Here is a 24,416-nt window from a genome sequence, read left to right as displayed (position 1 = left end):
AGAAGCAAAACAGGAAACAATAAATAAATAAATAAAAGATACATAAGGAAAAAGAAAAAAGAAAGAAAAATAATAATTTTTAAAAAAATGTAGGGAGTGTGTTTTTGTTTCCATTAATATAACTAATATTTCCTCTAGTCTTCTAGTAGTTAACAAAGTCATTATCTAAAGCAAAAGCAAAATCTGGCCTGTGTTTTTTTATACAGTCCATCCATTTCCTCCATCGTGATACAAGCAGGTCCTTCTTGTAGTTCACATCTGCTGTCATGTTCTCCATCCTGTAAATGTCCATTGTGATGTTCATCCACATGTTCATAGTTGGGCTCTCTGAAGAAAGCCATTTTTTTGTGATGGCTTTTTTGCCTGCAGCCAGTAAAATATTAAACAAATATTTATCGTTCTTTGTCCATCCTTCTGGCATAAGTCCAAAAAATAGAGTTTTGCTTTCCAAAGGTAAATATCTTCCAAATATCTCTTGTATTGCTGCATGTATCCCCTTCCAATAAGTTTAACATGACAGTCCCAGAAAATATGATAGTGATTTGCATTTGTATTTCCACAATTTCTTGAATAAAGTTGAAAATTTTTAAAAATATAAATGTTAAAAATGAGAAAAATACAAGTAGTGATGTCCAAAAGAAGAGGAATCTAATGGTGTTTGAATGGTTTTTCTAAGTGAAGGAATTAGATGCCAAAAAATGTACGGAATATATAATAATAATAATAATAATAATAATAATAATGCTTTTCAAGCATTCAAACTAATAAAACAAGTTTTAAAAAGAGACTTTTCCATTTGATTACATTTTGTATGATGGATTATGCAGAAAAAGTAGAATTGGGCTGAAAGATCTATCGCTTTATCACCTATTCAGGTTGTAAATCGTGTTTTTAAAAAGTAACTAAGTAACTTAGTAATTAATTACTTTTGAAAATAAGAAATCAGTAAAGTAACGGGCTTACTTTTGGGGGGAAGTAATCAGTAATTAGTTACTGATTACTTTTTTCAAGTAACTTGACCAACACTGGTCACGAGCTGTGGGTAGTGACCGAAAGAACGAGATCGTGGATACAAGCTGCAGAAATGAGCTTCCTGCGAAGGGTGGCCGGCCTCTCCCTTAGAGAAAGGGTGAGGAGTTTGGCCGTCTGGGAGGGGCTAAGAGTAGAGCCAGTTGAGGTGGGTTGGGCATCTGACAAGGATGCCTCTTGGGCGCCTCCTGGGTGAGGTGTTCTGGGCATGTCCCACCGGGAGGAGGCCCCAGGGCAGACCTACAAAATGCTGGAGAGATTATATCTCTCCACTTGTCTGGGACCACCTCAGTGTTCCCCCGGACAAGCTGGAGGTGGTGGCCAGGGAGAGGGAGATGGGCTTCTCTGCTTGAGCTGCTGCCCCTGACGGCCCCAGATAAGTGGAAGAAGATGGTAAATGGTAAATGGACTGATTCTTATATAGCGCTTTTCTACTCTCCCGGAGTACTCAAAGCGCTCTATACAACATGCCACATTCACCCAGTCACACCCATTCTCACAAGCACTTTATCTGTACTTAGTGCTTTTTCTAACTACATTCACACACATTCATACTCCGATGGACGCATCGGAGAGCAACTTGGGGTTAGTATCTTGCCCAAGGATACTTGGCATGCAGACTGGAGGAGCCTGGGATCGAACCTCCAACCTTCCGATCAGTAGGTGACCTGCTCTACCTCCTGAGCTACAGCCACCCTAAGATGAATGGATGATTCTAATAAAGACATTTCATCAAAAGTCTGGGTAGAAATGATTAATTGAAAAATCTAAATTGCCCATAGGTGTGAATGTGAAGTGTGTGAGTGCGAATGGTTGTCTGTCCCTGTGTGTCAGCCCTGCGACAGACTGGCGACCTGTCCAGGGTGTACCAAGCCTCCCCCGCGACCCTGAAAAGGATAAGCGGATGCGAATGGATGGATGGGCTGAATATTTAAATATAATGGATTATGCCTTGATAAGAGTAAATTTAAATGAAAATGTAAAGAAGTGGCCTCAGGATTGTGGGTACAATGGTGCTGAAAATACTGGAGAAAATAAAGAAGAAGAAAAAAACAGGATTCTCATAGTGCTCCCAGCACTTATGTGAGCACAGGGTCAATGTAGATGACTGCTGGTGTCAACTATTCCTTTATTGGGCAGATAGGACAATTTATTCACCCACTTATTTTCCCCTACAGTCTGAGAACAGTGCTCCAAATCAGGATCAGCGGAAATTATGTCAATTCAAAATGGTTCGTTTTTTTTCCAGAGCACTGCTGATTTCCACATTGCAGACTTTTCACATAAGCCTTGAGTTCTAAGAGGCTTCAAAGCTATCTTATTTTGGCTGTATTGATCAGTGCTCTTCTCCTGACCATGCAGGTTCACAGTCCTTCAATTAATCTTTCAGTTTTGCAATGGAAAACTGTGCATTCCTACTGTGAAAACAATCTTTTTAGTGACATCATGATCACTGCTCTAACTGCTCGGATGGCTAATTTGTTAGTCAGTAATGCTAGCTAATGATGGGCACATGTAATTTGTCCATACCCACTGCTTGTGTTTATAGCAGCAACCTTGCTGTTAAGTGAGTCAGTATGTGACACTTCTCTGAGGTCATCATTTAACTTCACTGAAGGACTTGGCGTGGGATAAAGCTGCTGCTTGTATTCAGATGTGTGTGTGTGTGTGTGTGTGTGTGTGGGGGGGGGGGGGTTGATAGCACACCTGTTTGTTTATTTAGGCTATGACTCATTTTCCTCTGTGTTGGACCATTATAGTTGACCATCTTGTTCTAATTTGTGGTGCTTTTTTTAAAGATACACTATGGAATACCAATCTAGTCATCTCTGATCTTCAGCTTGTTTTTTGTTCATTTATAATCAGCTTTACTAAATATGGCAACAAGCAAGCCAAATGCATTGGTACCTAAATCTGCACACTTCTTCTTTTTTATTACTAAGTTATTATACTGTGTTGTATTGTTTGTGTTGCGTTGTGATGTGTTGTGTTATATGTAGTGCCGACGTAGGACAGTTTTCCAATTTCATTGACCTATTGTACTATGTATGAGTGTGCAATGACAATTAAGAGTTATCTTATCTTAAGAGCACAGTATTGTATGAAAGATATATTTTTTTCAGCTACGCACTTTTCCTACCCAGGAATATAGTACTATCATATATCATATATAGTAATATGGTAGGGATAGTCTTACATTTGCTAAGATAGTATGTTGTGGCGAATCCACTTAGCCAAAAAAATGGATCGGACATCAGTTGTAGAAACGATAGCCTTTATATAAGGCTTCAAAAAGGGGAATGTACAACAAATAAACTTCTCGACATCAGAGCAACATATAATGGCTTCCCGAAACTTTCTTTGCTAGCTAAAACCCAGAGTAACTTTCATCTACCACAAAGGATTCTGGGAAACGCAGTTTTGTAATGAAAATACCTGTTAAATGCTCCCCTTTAGCAGAAAATTAAATCTATAATTAACAGCTCTCACTAAACATGTGACTAACACTTAAATCACTTACAAAATAACCAAAATGCTGTTATCAAACAATAAACTGCAATAAAGTTACAACATAGTATACACAAAAAATAAGAACGAGGCATTTTTGTAACACATTTCTAGTATCACTCACCACAAAGCACTTGTGAACCACAGTTCACATAATAACTATAACTCACTTTGTGTCATTTGTAAAGCTGCACAGGCACAAGAAGAACATGCAAACCCCTCACAGAGGGGACTCTGGGTTTGAAGCAGGAAGCTTCTTGCTGTGAACTGTGGTGACCTCTGCAGCACCATACCATCTGTTTTCATTGTATTTACATCAGCTTGTGTATTTGTTTGTTCCAATTTATTAGTAGAGTAGCTTATTACATAGCGAGTTCCTGGACTTTGATGGATGTTTTTATCCAAATGCACTCTGAAACTAGAGCTCCAAATATAGTTCAGAAAAAGATATGAAATACCTAAGATAAGAAATTAAGTGACACCATATACAGGAAGAACTGTTTAAGTGGATATATTGTTGTGTGTTAGTAATGTTATAATGTTGTAAAAAAAAAACACAAAGTCTTTCCCAACACACTCATCGTTTTCTGAATTGCTTTTTAAATTTGAATGTTCAGCTCCTTAATAACTAATAACAGGTCTGGTGTTGAACCTGTGAGAGTATTGCAATTAAACCAAAAAAAAAAGCTTTAAACACTGGATAGTATTAACTAAATTAAGTACAGCTCAATCACCCCCCCACCCCCACCCCCCAATAAAATACTCAAATTAGTTAGTTACTTTAACCTTATAAATTAACTAGTTTAGACTAGTTTTTTGACACAAGAATCTGAAAAAAATTACTTATTTATGTAAATCAACCAGGAATTCACTGATGATGAGTCATTGAACTGCCCAGTGTTTATCATTTATTCATTCAGTTATTGTTCTTGTTTGTGTTAATGTCTGATATAGTTCGTTACAGCTAACCCTCGAACCGTTTATTCATTTAAACTTATGAAATACAAACTATCATCTATTCAAAAGCTTTTATAGATTTAAATATATATATATGTTTGTTATTGTGATTGTTATGACAGTCATTGCTATCTTGAACAGTGACTGAAAAAGCATGGCAAATATTTCTTATTGACTTTACCTGCTACCACAAGACGTACACTACCAGTCCAGAGTTTGGACATATCTTCTCATTTAATGGTTTTTCTTTACTTTCGTGACTATTTACATTGTAGATTCTCACTGGAATCCAAACTATGAAAGAACACATGTGGAATTATGTTGTAAACAAAAAAGTGTGAATTATAAACACGTTTTATATTTCAGATTCTTCAAAATAACCACCCTTTGCTTTGATTATTGCTTTGCACACTCTCGGCATTCTCTTGATGAGCTTCATGAGGTCGTCACCTGAAATGGTTTTCCGAGTCTGGTGACTCGGATGAATTTATCTTCAGCAGCAGAGGTGACTCTTGGTCTTCCCTTCCTGGGGCGGTCGTCATTCATGGTAGCGCTTGATGGTTTGTTGCAACTACACTTGGGGACACACATAAACAATTTGAGCCATTTTCCAGACTGACTGACCTTCAGTTCTTAGAGTAATGATGGACTGTTGTTTCTCTTTACTTAGCTGATTGGTTCTTACTTAATATGAATTCTAACAACAATAATAATGCATACTTCCCTGTGGGGAAATTACTCTCTCTGCATTTGACCCATTCACTCAGCGAAGCAGTGGTCAGCCTCTAAGCAGGCACCCAGGGAGCAGTGTGTAGGGACAGTACCTTTCTCAGGGGTACCTCAGGGTAGCCGTTCAGTAGATTCGAACCCCCAACCTTCCGATCATAGGGTGACCATTCTACCTACTGCGCTATCCCTGCCCAGTTGTCAAACATGGCTGTCAGCTGTGTACCAACCTGACTTCTGCACAACACAACTGATGGTCCCCATTAAAAGAGCAAAAAATTCCACAAACGAACCCTGACAGGCTCACCTGTGAAGGGCATCCATCTCAGGTGACGACTTCATGAAGCTCACTGAGAGAAGGCTGAGGGTTTGTAACGCTGTCAACAAAGCAAAGGGCGGCTGCTTACAGGAATGTATATATAAACATTTTTATCCATTTTTCTTTGCCACATAATTCCTTATATCTTGTGTCATATATTTAATGTCTTCAGTGTGTAGCTACAATGTAGAAAGTAGTAAAAATAAGGAAACCATAAAATAAGAAGTCTGTCCAAACTTTTGACCTGCAGTGTATACAGTAATGAACATTTTTAATGAAGCCTAGTTCATTGTGATTTGATAATCTATTTACCTTTAGAATAAAACCTGAAGCTAATTTATAAAGAATATCTGATAATTTGTTTTTATCCATTTAATGATAGTAAAAGTTGAGCACTTTGTTTCTGTTTCTTCTGGCCAGGAACGCTGCTACTCTCAAGGCTTCCAGCATGAATTTTCTTATTTCCCAGCCTATCAAGCTACACCTGCAGCTGATTCACTCGTTCTTACATACAAAGACTGTGATTGGCAGTGTTCTTAAGACTGCCTTAGTTACCACTGAAAGCACTTACAATCCACGTATTGATATTTCAATTGTCATCTCCTTACTTGGTGGTTTTGTAGGACTTTTTGAACAATTCCAGTCCTTCAGATTCCGAGTTGGTTTAAATAAAAAACACTTGTAGAGAACGGATAAGTGTGCTTTTGAATCCGCGGTGGCTTTTGCCACACTCATAATCACTGACACAAGGCAAAAGGAAGCCATGCTGTTAACTCAGACTGTGAACCCTGGCACAGCAATCTCACACACAGCTGTGTTGGACCCAGTTCTGTTGTTTATGTACCCATTCACATATGCATGCTTTGGAGTTTTATTTGAAGATCCCTAAGCGTCACAGCTGTGTTCCCTGAACCAGACCACCTGCAACAATTAAAGATGCCTCTGCAGCTTGCTGGCTCAGCAGGGCTCTGATCAACACTACATTATAGAGAGAAGTTGTTTTGCAAGTGGTTGTAAAAGGGGATCTGGTTTCAGCCCCCTGCCATGTTTCTCCACATTGTTCCCACTCTCATCACGAGGAGTAAACAGTGGAATGAAATGCAGTAAACTGGTGTTTTTCTTCATGTACTTCAAAACCAGAAGCATTCTTCATCAAACATTACTTCACTTTAATTGTTTTAAGTTAATTCATGGGGTAGCAATAGGTGTCTATGGCTACTAAAAACGAATGTCTGGTGACCTCATACAACAAATAATAAGGAATGTTCAAACTGAACAACAAAAGGTCTGCAGTTTTTGGAAAAGCGGGGTTAGGTGTTTCATGTTGCACTTTTTACTCAATTTAAGCACTTAAATCACATTTTACCTCATTCACACAAGTTGTTTTTCCCATGCTCTGCTTTTCAAGGCACCCAAAGCGCTTTACAATTCCACTATTTATTCACTCTCACATTTACACACTGGTGGAGGCAGCTACAGTTGTAGCCACAGCTGCCCTGCGGCAGAAGCGAGGCTGCCATATCGCACCATCGGCCCCTCTGGCCAACACCAGTAGGCGGTAGGTGAAGTGTCTTGCCCAAGGACACAACGACCAGGACAGAGAGCCCAGGGAACAAACCGGCGACCTTCCGGTTACAGATGCTCTTCCCAACCCCCTGAGCCACGGTCGCCCATTCTCACACTCTGATGGATGTATCGAAGAGCAGCCAGGTATCGAACCACGAACTGTGAGATTACAGATGAGTGCTATCCCTAACTCCTTAGCTCTGTAAAACCACAAGAGAAAACTGTACAAAAATAAACGGGCAGGTAACACGATGAGTAACTGAAAATGTCTTAACACTTTTTATCTCTCATGGAGGACTCAAAGCACTTCATACAACATGCCTGACTCACACAATCTGTTTCTTCTATGCTTAAGTGTTTTTTTATCTACCAATCACACACCATTGTGGTCTGATAAATGCATCAGAAAGCAACTTTGGGTTGCCCAGCCTGCAGCCAGCGATCAAACCACCAAGCTTGTGAGCTGTGGATGCACTGCTCTAATCACTGAGCTACAGGCATCCCAAGTGCTCTTGGGGAACCTGCACACCACACAATGTTTGTGTTCACAATGTGAGTTTGCTTTATTTACATTGTCAAGATCCCTCAGGCTGATCCTTTCCAGTCCTGTCAGCTTGCCGTCATTTCACCAACTCCACACACCTCGAGGTCCTGGCACACTACTGAAATAAGGGATGGGCATGACAACAACCACCAGCCACGTTAAGCAAACTCCCCTGGAAATGTCCCCTGAACTCACTGCGCAATCCACCCTGCAGCCAAGCCACTCACCACACCCATCACCCATCTTAGGCCAGGGAACCATCCAGCCCAGCCTATGTATCTGGCTAATGTATATAACTGGACAGTCAGTTGGTGTCTTATTCAATCTTAAATATGATCAACCAATTCTGTTTACATTATACATGCTTCCCTTAGGCAGCATCATTAGAAGACATAGCATACATTTACACTGCTATGCAGATGACACCCAGCTCTATCTGTCCATGAAGCCAGATAACACACACCAATTAGTTAAACTGCAGGAATGTCTTAAAGACATAAAGACCTGGATGGCCACTAACTTTCTGCTTCTTAACTCAGATAAAACTGAGGTCATTGTACTCGGCGCTGAAAAGCTTAGAAATATGGTATCTAACCAGATTCTTACTCTGGATGGCATTACCTTGGCCTCCAGTAACACTGTGAGGAACCTTGGAGTCATTTTTGACCAGGATATGTCCTTCAACGCACATATTAAACAAATATGTAAGACTGCGTTCTTCCATTTGCGCAACATCTCTAAAATTAGAAATATCCTGTCTCAGAGTGACGCTGAAAAACTAGTTCATGCATTTATTACTTCCAGGCTGGACGACTGTAATTCATTATTATCAGGATGTCCTAAAAACTCGCTGAAAAGCCTTCAGTTAATCCAAAATGCTGCAGCAAGAGTCCTGACAGGGACTAGAAAGAGAGAGCATATTTCTCCTGTTTTGGCTTCCTGTTAAATCCAGAATTCAAAATCCTGCTCCTCACATACAAGGTCTTAAATAATCAGGCCCCATCTTATCTTAATGACCTTGTAGTACCATATCACCCTATTAGAGCACTTCGCTCTTGCTCTGCAGGCCTACTTGTTGTTCCTAGAGTATTTAAAAGTAGAATGGGAGGGAGAGCCTTCAGTTTTCAGGCCCCTCTTCTGTGGAACCAGCTTCCAGTTTGGATTCAGGAGACAGACACTATCTCTACTTTCAAGATTAGCCTTAAAACTTTCCTTTTTGCTAAAGCATATAGTTAGGGCTGGACCAGGTGACCCTGAATCCTCCCTTAGTTATGCTGCAATAGACGTAGGCTGCCGGGGATTCCCATGATGCATTGAGTTTTTCCTTTCCAGTCACCTTTCTCACTCACTATGTGTTAACAGACCTCTCTGTATTGAATCATATCTGTTATTAATCTCTGTCTCTCTTCCACAGCATGTCTTTATCCTGTCTTCCTTCTCTCACCCCAACCGGTTGTGGCAGATTCTGTTTCTGCGCCTGTTGTTGTGATTTGGCACATAAATAAAACCAAATTGAACTGAATTGAAGCAGTACTGCACATCTGTATCATCTGTCCATTTTCTTCTTACAGCACACTGATGATTCATGATCTCTGACAGATGACCAGATTACTATTGACTTAATCAAGTGGAGATATCATCTGAATTTCAGGAGCAGGACCACTCCTCACGCCCCTTCTGGCCTCAAGCTGAGAAATGCTGTTCTCATTTTCATGCCCCCCCTTCCCCCCTTTTTCCTTCTCTTCTCCTCTTCTCCTCTCTTCCTTTCCTTCATTCACTTCTAGTTAGTACTTGGGGATCTGCCCGGCCCGGGAGCTGTCTCCAGCCCCCTTCGAAGCCTTCCCCAAACCGCAGCACCAGTTCGCAGTTCCTCATGTGGTCCCAGCTAGTAAACTTAAGTGTCACACTGTGACTGCGTATACAGATAATACATGATAATACTTGTTTAAACTTTAAAATTTAACTTGTTGTAATACTCTCTCAGCTTATTGGAGCAGTATGTGCCATCGCATTTTGTTTTGTTTGAAACAAAAAATCTATGTCGAAAAGTTATACATTAAATGAAGCTTATGCGACAAAGCATGTTTCCAGTCACAGACCAGCGGGTTATTAACAATGTGCCAAACCACCAGAAGCAAGCTGCTGGCCTCTCTCGCCTGCCCTCCAATCAGTCCTGACGGGAGATGGACACTCCGTCAGAGACACAGAGGACTACAACAATGGCCACAAGATGGCAGTAATGTAAAGGCTTAATGCAACTACTAATTGACAGGTGAGGAGCTGTATGCCAACACTGTCTGAGATGAAGGAAGAGAGATGACCTTTCTTTGGTACATTTTAATTTATGTCTATTTCTAGATTTGACAAACCTTGCTTGTCCTGACAGAACACCACTGCATATAATGTTTTCAAATGTCAGTAGAAAGAAAGGTTGTAGTATAATTTGTCAATATTGATTTGTTTTTATTCTCCTGGTGCCATATTGCTTTCCTTTGGTCTGGGTTTTCTAACGTCTTCTTTACATTTTCTCTTTTTTCTACCTTTTGTTTTTAAAGTGTTGCTATTGTAAACTGTTTTTAGGTTTCTTTTAAGATTTAAAAGTGACTAAATTTGCCTGTTGCTAACTCTGGTGCATTTACAGCAATGTTTATTCATGTGCATTGTCCCTCTTCAACAAATAATCTAATTAAACACAAATGTGCAAATTTACCACTACAGGATGTCAAGTCCTCGTGCAACTGTCATTAAATCTGTTTCTGGCAGTTTGGTCTGATGCAGGCTCATGACTGGTCGAAGTCTTTTTGTAGGGCTCTTGCATTGTTCCTCCTGTTCTTCCTCACACAAAGGAGCAGATACTGGTCCTGCTGTGGAGCTCTGTCTAACTCTCCTCACATAACTGCCTATTTCCTGGAATCTTCTTTACACTACAGATTATTTGTGCAACCTGAATATGGCGAACCACACATGCTCGGGACAAAGATGCTAGCAAAAAGTAAAACTAGAGAAAAATAAAGTCAGATCAGAAGCAATAAGTATGAGTCTGTGGTCTGTGGCCTCCACGTACAAATTCATGCCCTTTTTGTGGTTGTCTTGTTGTTGTTTCTCCGTTGCACCTTGTCCATGTGCTACAAAGTGAGTTCAAAATAAGATATCTTTGTTTTTCTTGACAAGATTAATAAACTCATCTGAAGTCAGTAAAGAAACTGGTGTCTAACGGTCTGAAAGGAAGAAAAGGATAAGTGTAAAAACAGAATTTAAATGTAGGCTTAGACTATGTGCACAGTTGATGTAAAGTCACCATGCTCATAGAAAAATAACATTGTGTGCACCTGAGAAAAATCAAGGAAAATATTTTATATTTGTTACTGATGGTTATCAGAAAACACAAAAGCATTAGAAACCACTGAAAAACCCTTTTAACATCTGTGCATCTTTCAGGAACTGTGACCCTGGGGAGCTGATCGGTCAATAGGTGCTGCCTTCATGGCTGTTGATTTCTAAACTCAAACCTGCTCTGGAGCAAGTTACTTTAACAGTGAAAAAAACAGTTAATGCTGACATTAATAGGACAAAATGCTCAGTATAGTTGTCACTTTCATTTGCACCAAAGCAGGTAAAATAAATCCTGGATAACTGGATTGACTGATAACCCTGAAATTTAACAGTGACAGACACTTTTCTACCAGCACTCAAAGCACTTCATATATCTCATACAAGAAGTTGTTTTCTGTCATTCACACACATTCATATTACAATGGATGCATTGGAGAGCAACTTATGGTTCTTGCCCGATACTTTGCAGACTAGAGCAGCCAGCAGCCTCCCAATTAGTAGACTCGCTCTACCTCTTGAGCTACAGCCAGCCTGAAAATGTACATGTGTTTGTGAACGCACACAAGGGCACCTGCACGCAGTGTTAATTCTGCACAAATCAAAAGCAGCTTTAACCACAAATACTTCCACAATGAGTCAACAGTGTTTTGGTCCCCGTAAACAACCTCCCAGTATTGTTTCATACAGTCATGAAATTACACATTTGTATAGACCCCCTGGCTATGACTCAACACAAGTGTTAAAATACATGAAGTTTAGTGCCATAAGACCGTTACATCCATTTAAAAAATAAAATAAATGATCAAGATTACAGACAGTGACAACAAGAGAAAGATTTCATTATGTTTTGTCTTCTTTCTACTTTTCTCTAACCATCTCCTTCTGTTTGACCTCAGCACCAACTAGGACCCCAAACAACGTGAAAGCCTGAATTAATATAACATTATCGATGCCCATGGCAACATTAAGCCAGTTAAACTTTTGAAAATCTGTTTTCAAAAACAAAGTCTTTCCAGCTCTACAAGGACACAGCAGACATGTTCATACAGTGGTTAATCTACTTTCTTTCTGAAAATAGGAAGTTTGTTATTTATCTATCCATGACATATAACCATTTCTTATGAAATACTTTGCCAAGATATTCAGCTTTATGCAAATTTCAGTTTTTTCTTCCTCATAAATCCACTTTTATGGTGTTTTTTTTTTTTTTGCAAAAGCATTTGCCACCAGGTGGCAGATTTTGTTCACTGGAAGTTTGACTCCACTTTTAATTTAATTATCTATGAAATGTGTTATGCACACTCCACATAGTCATGCCGATGGCGCACTAACGTGAAACACACCTACAGGAACTGTTCAATGATCGATATATACTAGCCATGTTCTTTGCCTGCTGTGTTGTATATGGGCATGCTTGTGTGACGTGCCTAGGTGTCGGAGGCTGCGCTGCAATAAAGAGGCAGCTGGAATAAGCGTCTCAGCATAACAACTACACCACAGCGCGCCTCCTGTTCAGCTCAGCCTTGTCGCTGAAGTCACACTGGAGGAAAACAGGAGCACGGAGGCACATGCGACCACACCAGTGACGCATCCACACCGATACAACAAGGCTGCATAAGGTTGTGACGCAAGGACAGCTTTTTGCAACTTTTTATTTCATTGGTAAGTCTTTGTTCACGTTGTTGTTTTAATTAAACATAAAAACGATAATGACCATCCAGATACTGAAAAAAATTTCACATTCATTTTTTTTTTAAATTAAAAGTTAAATTAGGCTACAGTTATTGCAAACATAGTTTAAAATGACATGTCATTGCTCATTTTCTGTTTTTCCAATAATTATTTCGAGTCATCTAAGTTGCCATTGTCATTATTGCAAATTTTCAAAAAAAGGTATTTTTGCATTAAATATAGCCTCATTTATAACACATATTTTACAAATTAATGCCAATAGATAAAAACACAGTTTGCTCCTAAAAACTTACATTTGTGGTGCCCTAAAAACAATTGTTTCCACTTCAGTCATGCAATTTGTTACACCTTTGCCTATTACAATAAAATAAATCTTAATTTGAATACAATATGTACATATATACATCGAGACTCGCAAGTTTATTTTTAATTCTGTTAGTAGCGCAGGTTGTTTTTATTGATTATCTTTGCCTGTAAATAAAGAAGTAATGAAGGAAGTGCACAGATAAAACAAACATTAGCACATAATTACACAAAGAAAAAGGAAACAAAGTGAATCTATTTTCTTAAAGATGAAATGGGTACATTCTCAGGGCTTTGATGGCAACTAACTAATAACTGATACTGCTCACAGTCACCTGGGTCAGGAAATGTACAGTATATGCGTTGCATAATTGGTCTGTGGAAAGAGTGACGGCCAAAACAGTATGTTTTTTTTTAATCGACATTTCATTATCCACTAAATGACCTTAGAGCCCAAACATTGTCTAAATAAAGCAGCAAATACAGCATCACTGTGAGAAATGACTGTCCTGAGGTCTGCGTACGCTGTGCAAACACAGCACAACAAGCAGCGAGGGCCTGAAAGTCTAGATTACATATCAGTTTCCAGACCATAACAAGTCTTAGATATTTCACTGAGGTAAATATAAAAATATTAGGTTTGTAGTCTACACTGCATTGTAAAAATAAACCAGTTTCTTTACTTAAATTAACACGTTTTTATTACTTCAGTGCTTCGGTTTTGGACAATGTTACTCACATTTGAAATAGAACGTTTAATATTTTGCATAGTTCATAAGAAATATACTTTATACATTTTGAGCTGCATTTAAAGTCAACGAGCTTCATAACATTACTATTAGTAAAAGAACAAGGAGGTTTCACAGCAGTTAGTATTAGTATTAATTTGTGAAATATTATCATATTTTGTGAGTATTTCACAATAAATATTTGTTTCTTTATATGTCTGTTAATTCGTCGATTCATTAATCTGTTTTGTAAAGTCTCTTCTCTTTGGCATGTGTAACACTACTAACTAGTTATTCTTCTTAAAGAAGGTAAATGTGAAATTCCAGTGTTCGCAACAGAGACCCCCGAGGGGCTGAATCAGGCTGGTGGGTGTTTAGATTGGAATCTTGTGATATGCAGACAGCAAGGGTTAAAGGTGTGGAAAGGCTTAGCAGCATAGCATGTATCTTCTCTAATGACCTCCTATGTAAAAATCTATTACTTCTGCTACATGATCAGAAAGGAGCCGACCCCAGGGGGCTGTTTGAGCTTCACTGGTCCTCACTGCAACTACCTGGATGAGTAGCTTCAGGTTTGCAGTTTTTATTTAAATATATTTATCTGTCAAGTTTGCATTTAGCTTCTTTATTATAAATTGCACAACTGCTATTTCCAGTAATTATAAACTATAAAACTAACTATGCAGACTCAAAAAGTTCATTCTAGGTAATGAAATGCAAAGGTTGTCTGGCTTTTTACAAATGATCCTTCATGCATATTTCTAAAACAAATGTGTTGTCCTTACAGTCAAATTCTATTTTTCTCTAAATAACAGTGGTTCAAATATATTTCCCACAAATCCTCATTTGTGATACATTGCTCTAGCATTAATATGTGAGTAATGAGCATTCAAAGAACACAATGATAACTGTTAATGTTGATCTGACTTTCAAAGTTTTAGGATTTTAAACGTTAATATTTGATGATAGAGTATATTGTACGATGTAAGTGTTGTTGTTGAATGCAAAGACTGAGTGATTAAATATCAAAAAATGCTAATGCGTATTGATACAAATGAAGTAAGCAGCATTTCATGAATAAGCAGCATTTTGATGTTGTTGATGTGTTAATGGTTTTTAACCACTAATAACAGCTGATTAACTTTGTATGTATCAAAATAATATCTTTTGGTTAGTTTTCATTTTTGGAATTAAATATTCAGTTTGAAATATTGTATATTTATGGTAGTAACTGTAATTGTAACTACTACAGTTACTGTAGCGACACAAAACTTATAGTGAAGTGAAAAATATACAAACTAAACATATTTGTAAAAATTCAAATCTAAGTGAAAGGCACTCGAGGAAAAGAGCAGTTTGAGACGAGGAGGTGATTTGTGGGTTTTGTTCATTCAGACAATGGGACTTGAAGTTCCAATGGCTTGTGTCCATCAGCGTCTGCCTCAGACAAAGATGCATTATTGTCTATTGTTATTCCAGCTGATCAAACCTGATTTAATAGCTCACAGGTATTTCTCTGGTTGAATGCTGTCATTCTGTTTCCTTGCACTCAACACCCCCAGGCATGTACCTGGGAAGGTAACAAGAAACACCCAACCACATGTGCATGAGCTTTCAGTGTGTGTGTGTGTGTGTGTGTGTGTGTGTGTGTGTGTGCATACTAACACTGGTTCTAGTTATTTGTTGTTATTATTTTACTTTTTTCTTTGATGTTTTTGGTGAAATGTATTTTGAAAACTATGATGTACTTTAGCCAACAATAATTATGCTCTTTGCATTCAAGTACATTCTTTTTTTAATCATTTATTTTTATTAACAGATTTTTTATTTGATGAATTTCATAAATAAATATTTATAAAGAAACAACTGTAGCTCAGTTGAAGTTTGATATTTTCATCAGCTGATATGTTTTGTCTCGATTAGACAGCCTGCTGGATTTGATTTAGCAGACATGGGGAGCAAGACTCTGCCAGCACCAGTTCCTCTCCACCCATCACTTCAGTTGGCCAACTGTTCCCTCATCCAGAGTTCAACAGGTCTTCAGCTGCCTGCAGATCATTTTCACAGCATCTACAGCTTTAGCGCCCTGCATGCCGTCCACCTTCACCAGTGGACCCTGGGGTACCCAGCTTTTGCCCTGCCCCGCTGCACCATCTCTAAGCTGCCTTCCCAGATTTCCTGTATGGCATCCATCCCCATTTTCCCTCACCTTCTGCCACCTAAGCAAGACTCGGCAGGGTTGCTACAGACCTTCAAAAACAAGCCTCGCTTTGACTTTGCCAACCTGGCAGCAGCAGCAACCAAAGAGGATCAGTTAGAGGTGGAGGACCTGAGCATGACAGTGAGCGCCAGTGCTTCTGCAGCGCAGGCATCATCTCCACACCTGACCGCAGCCAGCCTGGGATGCATGCTTGATGTGACCAAACTTACTTCACCAGAGCGCAAGTCTAGTCGAGGCCGACTGCCTTCAAAGACCAAGAAAGAATTTGTCTGCAAGTTCTGTGCCCGACATTTCACCAAATCCTACAACCTTTTGATCCACGAGAGGACACACACAGACGAGAGGCCATATACATGTGACATCTGTCACAAGGCCTTCAGGAGACAGGATCACCTCAGGGACCACAGGTGAGATGCTGGTTTATCCGACTTTATCAAACCAGTTCAACACAATGGAATTAGTTTCCACTCAAATTTTGTTCACATTAACATAAATCCCAGTTTTTCTATTCATAAAGTTAACGCAACAGGTAAGGACGTTTGTGTTTGGTCAATTATTTCTTTGTTGTAACATGTAACATGTTTCTTGGTAATAAATCGTATACCACGGGAAAGCCAAGTTATTTCCCTTTAAATGGGGCCATGTAAGGAAAATGTATTTGTGGGTTGAGCAGCAAAGTTGAGAATGTGGGTTGTGCCCATGAAAAACTTGCCAAACCTTCTCTGCCAATACCAAACAGCTTATTGTGCTACCCTGAGAGCCAGCTGCCATAGGCAGAATCTCATCACTGAACATAATGTACCTCCACATGTTCAAGTTCTCGGTTCCTGATGTTGCCGACACCATGGTGAAGAGTTCTCATAGCAGGCCTCTTGGCAGCCCTGTGATACAGGAGATGGACTGTGTGTTTTCTCGGGACAGAGCCGTTGCCCATGTTGACCGTAGACTGTAGAAGACTACCTATGGTTCCTAAGTGCTGATAGGATGAGAAAACTGTCTTCTTGTGGTATTTACTTCTTGAGACGCCCACTTAGTGGCCTGTCTTTGACAGTCTTCTTTATGTGAAACTTGGCCAAGGCTGCCTTTACTGCCTCACTCCAAATAATGCTGCCACTTGGTTTTGTGGAACATTAGGTTGAAGTTGTCCTTTATCACACCAATGGCACCTGATTGTCAGCACCTGGTACCAGAAGAGTCAGAAGCAGAATAAGCTGTTTGGCATTGGCAGTGAAGAACTGGCAAATAAAGCCGTTTTACAACGGTATAAAATTTAAGCATTGTTACAACAAAGAAATAATAGACCAAACACAAATTTCCATAACTTTTTGTGCTAAGTTTAGTATTTTCACTGCCACTATGCAAAAAACATGCTAAAAAAATCCTAACAATCTTTGTCTGGATGAACAAAAACATCTCATATCTACACAATTCTTCTTCTAACTAAAGTTTGTGGGTGTGTTTGTGCACAGTAGTCAGTGATTATCACTCACTTCTGTGCATTGCATTACATTTGTAATACATCAGACAACTTCACAAAAGCTGCTGAAACTCCTTTTAAGCAGATAAGCTAAAAAGTCAGATTGTGATAATGGCACTGTTAATGAGTACACAGGCTTCATAAATCTTGTTAATCACTTGAAGACTGTCTGTAAACTAAGCCTGTGTGCTTTTTCTTGCTGGGTATTAATGAAAGGATGATAAAACCAGACAATTATTGCTTTTTAAATAATGATCTGAAATTTGACATAATTTTTGGTAAACACTGACTTGCTGGAGTGTTGTGTTCCCCTCTGCAGGTACATCCATTCTAAAGAAAAGCCCTTTAAATGTCAGGAGTGTGGAAAGGGCTTCTGTCAGTCCAGGACTCTGGCCGTCCACAAAACATTACACATGCAGATCAAGGAACTGAAGCCAGCCAAGATCAAGTGATTCACTCAACAGGGACCAGGGCACTGAACGAAGACCAAAGAAAACATGAGTAAAAAAAACCCAAAACAAACCCCCCAAAGACTTTAATCTCAGAACTTAAGATAATGTTTAAAAAAGAAACATTTCACCAACCATTTCTTACAGAAATAAAGGAGTAGTGGATAAATCAGAGCAGCACAGTGGCACAGTGGTTAGCACTGTTGCCGCACAGCAAGAAGGTCCTGAGTTCAATTCCGCCATCAGGCCGGGGTCTTTCTGTGTGGAGTTTGCATGTTCTCCCCGTGTTTGCGTGGGTTCTCTCCGGGCGCTCCGGCTTCCTCCCACCGTCCAAAGACATGCAGCTTGTGGGGATAGGTTAATTGGAAAAATCCAAATTGTCACTAGGTGTGAATGTGCGAATGAATGTGAGTGCAAATGGTTGTCTGTCCCTGTGTGTTGGCCCTGCGACAGACTGGCGACCTGTCCAGGGTGTACCCCGCCTCTCGCCCTATGACAGCTGGGATAGGCTCCAGCGCCCCCCGCGACCCTGAAAAGGATAAGCGGAAGCGAATGGATGGATGGATGGATAAATGTGTACTTACTTATCAAGCCTGACTTGGAAGAGAAACCAGTGGATGTGTAGAAACAAATTTATCTCCCGTTGAATATCACATTCCCATGCTATTTTTTTACAGAAATATTATATCAAAACATATTTTTGCACTTTAACCTGATTATTTACATATATCTCTTGATGTCTTAAATTTATTTTCAAAATGAATAATCATTTTAAATAAACATTTTAGCGTAAATTGATGGCCACGTGTGCAAGTTTGTGTGAAGTCAAATATTTGTTAAGAAGTTAGTTAAGATGGTCACAAGAAGCTACATTCAGATCAAGCCACCATGGTCTGATGTAATGAGAGGTCTCATTTACAGTACAGTGTTATTATTATTAAAAGTGAATATATGCACAAAACTCAAAAATAGTGTGTACTTAAAGATAATCTGTTTGATGAAAGCATTTATCCACCTGCAAACATCGCTTTCATTACAGATTCCATCTAGAAATTTGAACATGTAGATAAGCTTCATCTTCTGCCCAACATGGAAGTCATTGTCACTTTGCCTCGAGGTTAGGGAATGAATCCTGAGTAAACAGCTATCTTGGATGCTGGAGATGCTCTATCTGGGAACTTCATTGTCCTACTGAAGACTTAAATATCCACATGTTCAGGCTGACGATTGATTTTGTAATCATACCATCAGATCTGTAGCTGTATGTCTTGGACATGGGTGAAAAGATCAGAGCTGCCAACTAATCACCACCTAGTGGTGAACTGGATCATGTGACAGAAGGAAATTAGTTACTAGAAGCCCAGTGAACCCAAATGCAGACACCGTAGATTCTGAAAGAGGCACTGAGTCAGAGTGGACCATGTTCTGTGCATTTACTATTGAAGAAGCTGTTGTGGCCTCGACAATAGAGGGGGTTTCAGCTGGAAGGTCATTGGTGCTAGTGGTAATTCCTGGACCAGATGGTGGACACCAGAGCCTGAAGGAGGAAACCCGTTGAGCTTGGTTAATCTGCGGGTTTCCAGAGGACTTGGCTTTGGCAGTAGATGAAGCAAAAACTTCTATGTGGGAGTTTGGTGAGACCATCGAACAAGACTTTCAGTTAAGACTTTCCCACACCAGATGCGTAACATCTATGCAAATATTTGTGTTAAAAATTTTCACACCAACAACATGATTTTGCTGGAGGAATTTTCAAAAGAAAATTTTTTAACCAAGCTCGTGTTTTTGGATCTGAATAACTAGTTCTGACCAATCAACCACTGCCTTTGGCAACAACACTCATGCTGAATATACAGTGATATGGAAATAATAAAATACTACTATTTTACCTCAGACAGACTGCTAAACACCCATCCAGGTCAATAAACTCTCTGAAATTATTTCTCTGCCTCCTCAGATGTTGTGCCAACTCTGTCAACAGGAGCTCGAACTGCACCCCTGAAATATGTACGAGCATGGTAGCAGTGACACAGACTCAACTCCTAGAAACCATGAAATTCTCCCTTGTGCTGCAGGAGTAGATGGGTGAATGAATGAACCCAGAACTGCAGTTTCTTTGTTTCTTGTTTAGAAACATCAGGACCAGCTCATCATCACTTGATGTTGACGTCTTTATTTTCAATGTGCATTTTATAGGACAAAATTTCCACAAAAATACAACATGTTGAGCGCATACATACGATACACAAGACGTCTGCAGAATCTGGAGCTGGGGGGAAGACTTGTCCATTACTGGAGGTGAGGTCACTGATGTAGTTAAACAAGTCCTGAGTTTTTGGGTCCCTGGGCATGGATGAGATTCACCACAAATTCCTGAAGGCTGTCCAAGTTGACATGTCTCTACCACATTGCATGGAGGTCTGGGATGGGGTCTGAGGATCAGAGGTGGATCAGAGGATGTTCTTCATCTGCAGGGAAATCATACTTCTCAGCATCTCCAGAAAGGTCTATGGAGGAGAGGAGATTCTGTCCGTTAGTCAAATCTCAGGTTCAGGTTGATTTTCCTCCTGGTTACCGCAACAACAATACAGGGAAAACCCCAACAATCAGACAATTCCCTATTAGCAGGAACTTGGTGACTGTGGGAAGAAAAAACTTACTTTTAACAGGAAGAAACTTTGGGCAGAAGCAGGGCAGCCATCGGTGACAACTGTTTGAGGTTGAGGGGAGGAAGATAAAAGACACTGTCATGGTCCAGTGTTTTTAGTCTCTTTTGTGGACTAATGATTTGTTCTTTTGAATTTAAGAAATATCATATTTAATATGTATATTTCTAGTACTTGGTGATTGTGTTAGTACCCTTTTGTGTCTAGTCTATCACAGTCCCATCTCTGTGTCTTGTCATCAGCGTCTCCTGTGCCAGTCAGTCATGGCTCCATCTTTATTCACCTTTTTGTCTGTATTCTGTCTCTGTCAGGAAACAGTTATGTCTTGTCTTTTGTTGTTGTTGTTGATAGTACCTTGTCTCATGTGCATTATGTTCAGTTTTGCTTCCCCTGTCTCATTATGTCTGTTTTGTTCCTGCTGTGTTCCCCAGCCGTCTCCACTCCCCTAATCACCCCTAATCTATATATTGTCTGAGTCACCCTTTGTTCTTTGCCTTTCATACCCTCCGCACGTCTGTGTTTGGGTCCTCTAACTTGTCGTAGTCCACCTGTGACAGTACGCTCTGAGCAACAATGGACCTAGAAGACATACAATACAAACCTCGACTGCAATGTTCTGTGGCTGTCTCTTCTTCACTCCAACCTCCAGAGAAGGAACTGATTTTATGAGTCAGGCGTACTTGATTTTATGACAAGTACGCCTGCTCTCTGCCGCCACCGCCATCAGCTTCCCACATTCGAAAGCTTGGCTCTCGATGGTGGAAGCTAGATCGACAGACAGAGACCTGCAGCTTCACCCCGGAATGGGTATTTGCTCCGATGCTGGGTACAACTGTCTGTCCTCTTTTGTCCAAGGTCTCTTGCCTTGATGCCGACACACAACGCCCTGGCTGTCCCACTGGCTGTCCCACCAGCAGTCTGGCTAAAGTTTTGTGTTTGATGCTTCATTTATCTTTCATGTTTTGCCTTTTGTACCCAGTTATTGGCCAAATAAATAGCTCACTTTTTGTTAAATTATCCTGCCTTTGAGTCCACCCGTTACAGACGTGCAGTCATTCCTAAATGATTAAATGCAAGTGGTGTATAAACATACAGAAAAGAAAAGGTGAGTGAAGAAGAAACATCCAGTGCATCACAGAAGCCCCCAGAAGCATTGGAAGATTCAGGGTCACCTGATCCAGCCCTAAGTACATGCTTTAGCAAAAAGAAAAGTTTGAAGCTTAATGCTAAAAGTAGAGAAGGTGCCATTCTCCCGAATCCTGACGATAAGACACAACCTGATTATTAAAGACCTCAGCAGTGAGCACAGAAACAGAAGCATTATTTCCCAGGTCGTAACTGGTAATGGTACTATAACAAAAACTGAAGTGTAGACAGATAAACATGGACGATGTTTCAACGTACAACAGGATTCCAGTAATACAAAGTAATAAATGTCAATCAAATTATTGCAATGAAAAGAGTCAAATGTTTCTTTTTTAATACAGTTACATTTGACTGAGAACTGACTTTATCACCATAAAGCACAACAATCCCCCCCCCCCACACACACATATATATATATATATATATGTGTGTGTGTATATATATATATATATATATACATATATATATATATATATATATATATATATATATATATATATACATATATATATATATATATGTATATATTAGAGGTGGGAATCACCATACATCCCACGATACAATATTATCACAATACTTAACGCACGATACGATATTATTGCAATTTTTAAAAATATTTTGCGATATTCAGATTCTCTACATAAAGGTAAACTTTATCAATATTCATTTTCTCTAATATCAAAGTCTCACACTCAGTCTTTCTCTCATTTCAGTTTGATTGTTGACAAACTGAACGGTTTGTATTACAGTCTAGTCCAACTTAACTGAATCAACCATCTGGTACAATTATAGCTATTCTGAACTATGCAGTTTATGAAAACTATGCAGCCCCTTCAGCAACTGAAGAATTTGAAAGTAAATTAAAACAAAATATAATTTTACATTAAATAAAAAAGTTTTAAACTTAATTAAAATAAAACATGTCTTAAATTAAAATAAGTAAACTGTCATGTTTATTGCTGCCAAAAACAAGTGAAACACATTTGGACAGTGAAGGAATGTCAGGATTCTTGCTCAGAAAAAGGATCAACATGCTCTGAAGTCAGAGCACAAAAACCTTTTTGTAACAAAGTATCGATTTCTGCTGTCCCTGTATCGATACATTATTAGCAAACAAAATATCACCATGCTACACAGTATCGATTTTTTCTCCACCCCTAATATATATACACACACACACACACACACACACACACATGTGTACATTTAGAATTTAGAAGTATTTGTAATAAGACCTTGAGAAAAGACCACCAGCTTAGAGTTACTCAGTGTCAAAATGTCAGCATGGTAATGTTTTGGTTACACTAAGCAATCATTTAGCTTAAAAACAATTTGACTGAGTGACCTTGATTTGCTCAGCACTTACAGAGTGTGTTGAAATCCATGTGTGTCTTTTTGTCAGTAGTGTTACTTTAGTGCGTTATGCAGGAAGAAAGCTGCTCGTCCATGGGAAAGAGAAAAGCTAAGCGGATGGCCAGCACGTTGCTCATCGTTTCTCTTTTAATCAGGAACTCATCAGTTTGTCATCAGCTCTCCGAGTACACAGGGACACACACAGCTGGGCAGCTTGAAATGGCAGGAGATTGTGTACGTGACTGGGTTGTTGAACTTGGCGCAGAAGGGACACTACAAAGAGGTCACACCATGAGCTGAGTTTCCTCATGATTACCTTAACAACAGTATTGAGAAAGTGGTGAGAAGCATTGGTCCACACATAGGACAAATAGGTTTTCTTATCATCATAGCTCAACAGATGCTAGTGGGCAAATGAATTGTGTTCCAGTTTAGATCAACATAAAGAAAGAAGCAGTTTGCTCTGGGGTCCCCGTACTTCTCTTACAGCTCAAAGACATCCTTCTTACACTAACTGGTATTTCTAAAATGGTGCTTGTTTGAATAGTTATCTCTGTGTCTTTCTGTGTTAGCCCTGTGATAGAGTGCGATTCACTTTTTAGCCTTCTGAGGCTCCGGAGAAGAGCAAAGAAGATGATCCTACAACGCCCACTTCAGCCGCTCAGCACTGTCATGCAGGGAGGGAAGAGACTGTATTTTTACAGGTACACTGTGAGGCCAATCACATGCAAAGACAGACTAACATCATAACATGAGGTGAAAGAACGAAAGAGGGCCAGGAGTGTGGCAATCCGACGACGTAGGGGTACAGGCAGGTATGTAGAGTATGTGGGCAGGGAGTCGGAATTACATGCAAACACTTTGGAAGAAAAATGAAGAAACAAGCAAAAATTGGAAAGAAGCAGCAGCTTTCTGCACTTGAATGATTTCTTCTTGCCACTCTTCCATAAAGGCCAACTTTGTGCAGTGCACGACTAATAGTTGTCCTATGGACAGATTCCCCACCTGAGCTGTAGATCTCTGCAGCTCGTCCACAGTCACCATGGGCCTCTTGGCTGCATTTCTGATCAGCGCTCTCCTTGTTCGGCCTGTGAGTTTAGGTGGACGGCCTCGACTTGGTAGGTTTACAGTTGTGCCATACTCCTTCCATTTCTGAATGATGGCTTGAACAGAGCTCCGTGGATGTTCAAGGCTTGGGAAATCTTTGTGTAGCCTAAGCCTGCTTTAAATTTCTCAGTAACTTTGTCCCTGACCTGTCTGCTGTGTTCGTTGGACTTCATGGTGTTGTTGCTCCCAATATTCTCTCAGCCACTGTACCTTGGTCTTTTCAGTGTGCTATAGAAATAAAATTGAAACTGAAACAAAGTTTAAAGAAAACGACCAAAAAACAGATGAATTA

At 39.7% G+C, this 24,416-nt stretch overlaps 1 protein-coding gene across 1 annotated transcript; it reads left to right on the top strand.

Annotated features, from left to right (window-relative positions):
* Positions 1 to 12,335: 12,335 nt before the first annotated feature.
* On the top strand, positions 12,336 to 18,646 carry osr1 (odd-skipped related transcription factor 1). The gene is made up of 3 exons (XM_085144519.1): positions 12,336 to 12,644; positions 15,629 to 16,333; positions 17,723 to 18,646. Exons 2-3 carry the CDS (start codon positions 15,657 to 15,659, stop codon positions 17,853 to 17,855), a joined length of 810 nt encoding a protein of 269 aa, XP_085000645.1. The 5' UTR covers positions 12,336 to 12,644; positions 15,629 to 15,656; the 3' UTR covers positions 17,856 to 18,646.
* The last annotated feature ends 5,770 nt before the right edge of the window (positions 18,647 to 24,416 follow it).

This window comes from Neolamprologus multifasciatus, chromosome 19 (genome assembly GCF_963576455.1).
Source record: "Neolamprologus multifasciatus chromosome 19, fNeoMul1.2, whole genome shotgun sequence".
NCBI classification, from domain to species: Eukaryota; Metazoa; Chordata; class Actinopteri; order Cichliformes; family Cichlidae; genus Neolamprologus; species Neolamprologus multifasciatus.
The sequence above is the reverse complement of the archived record's forward strand: the minus strand, read 5'-3'. Positions and strand labels throughout refer to the sequence as shown.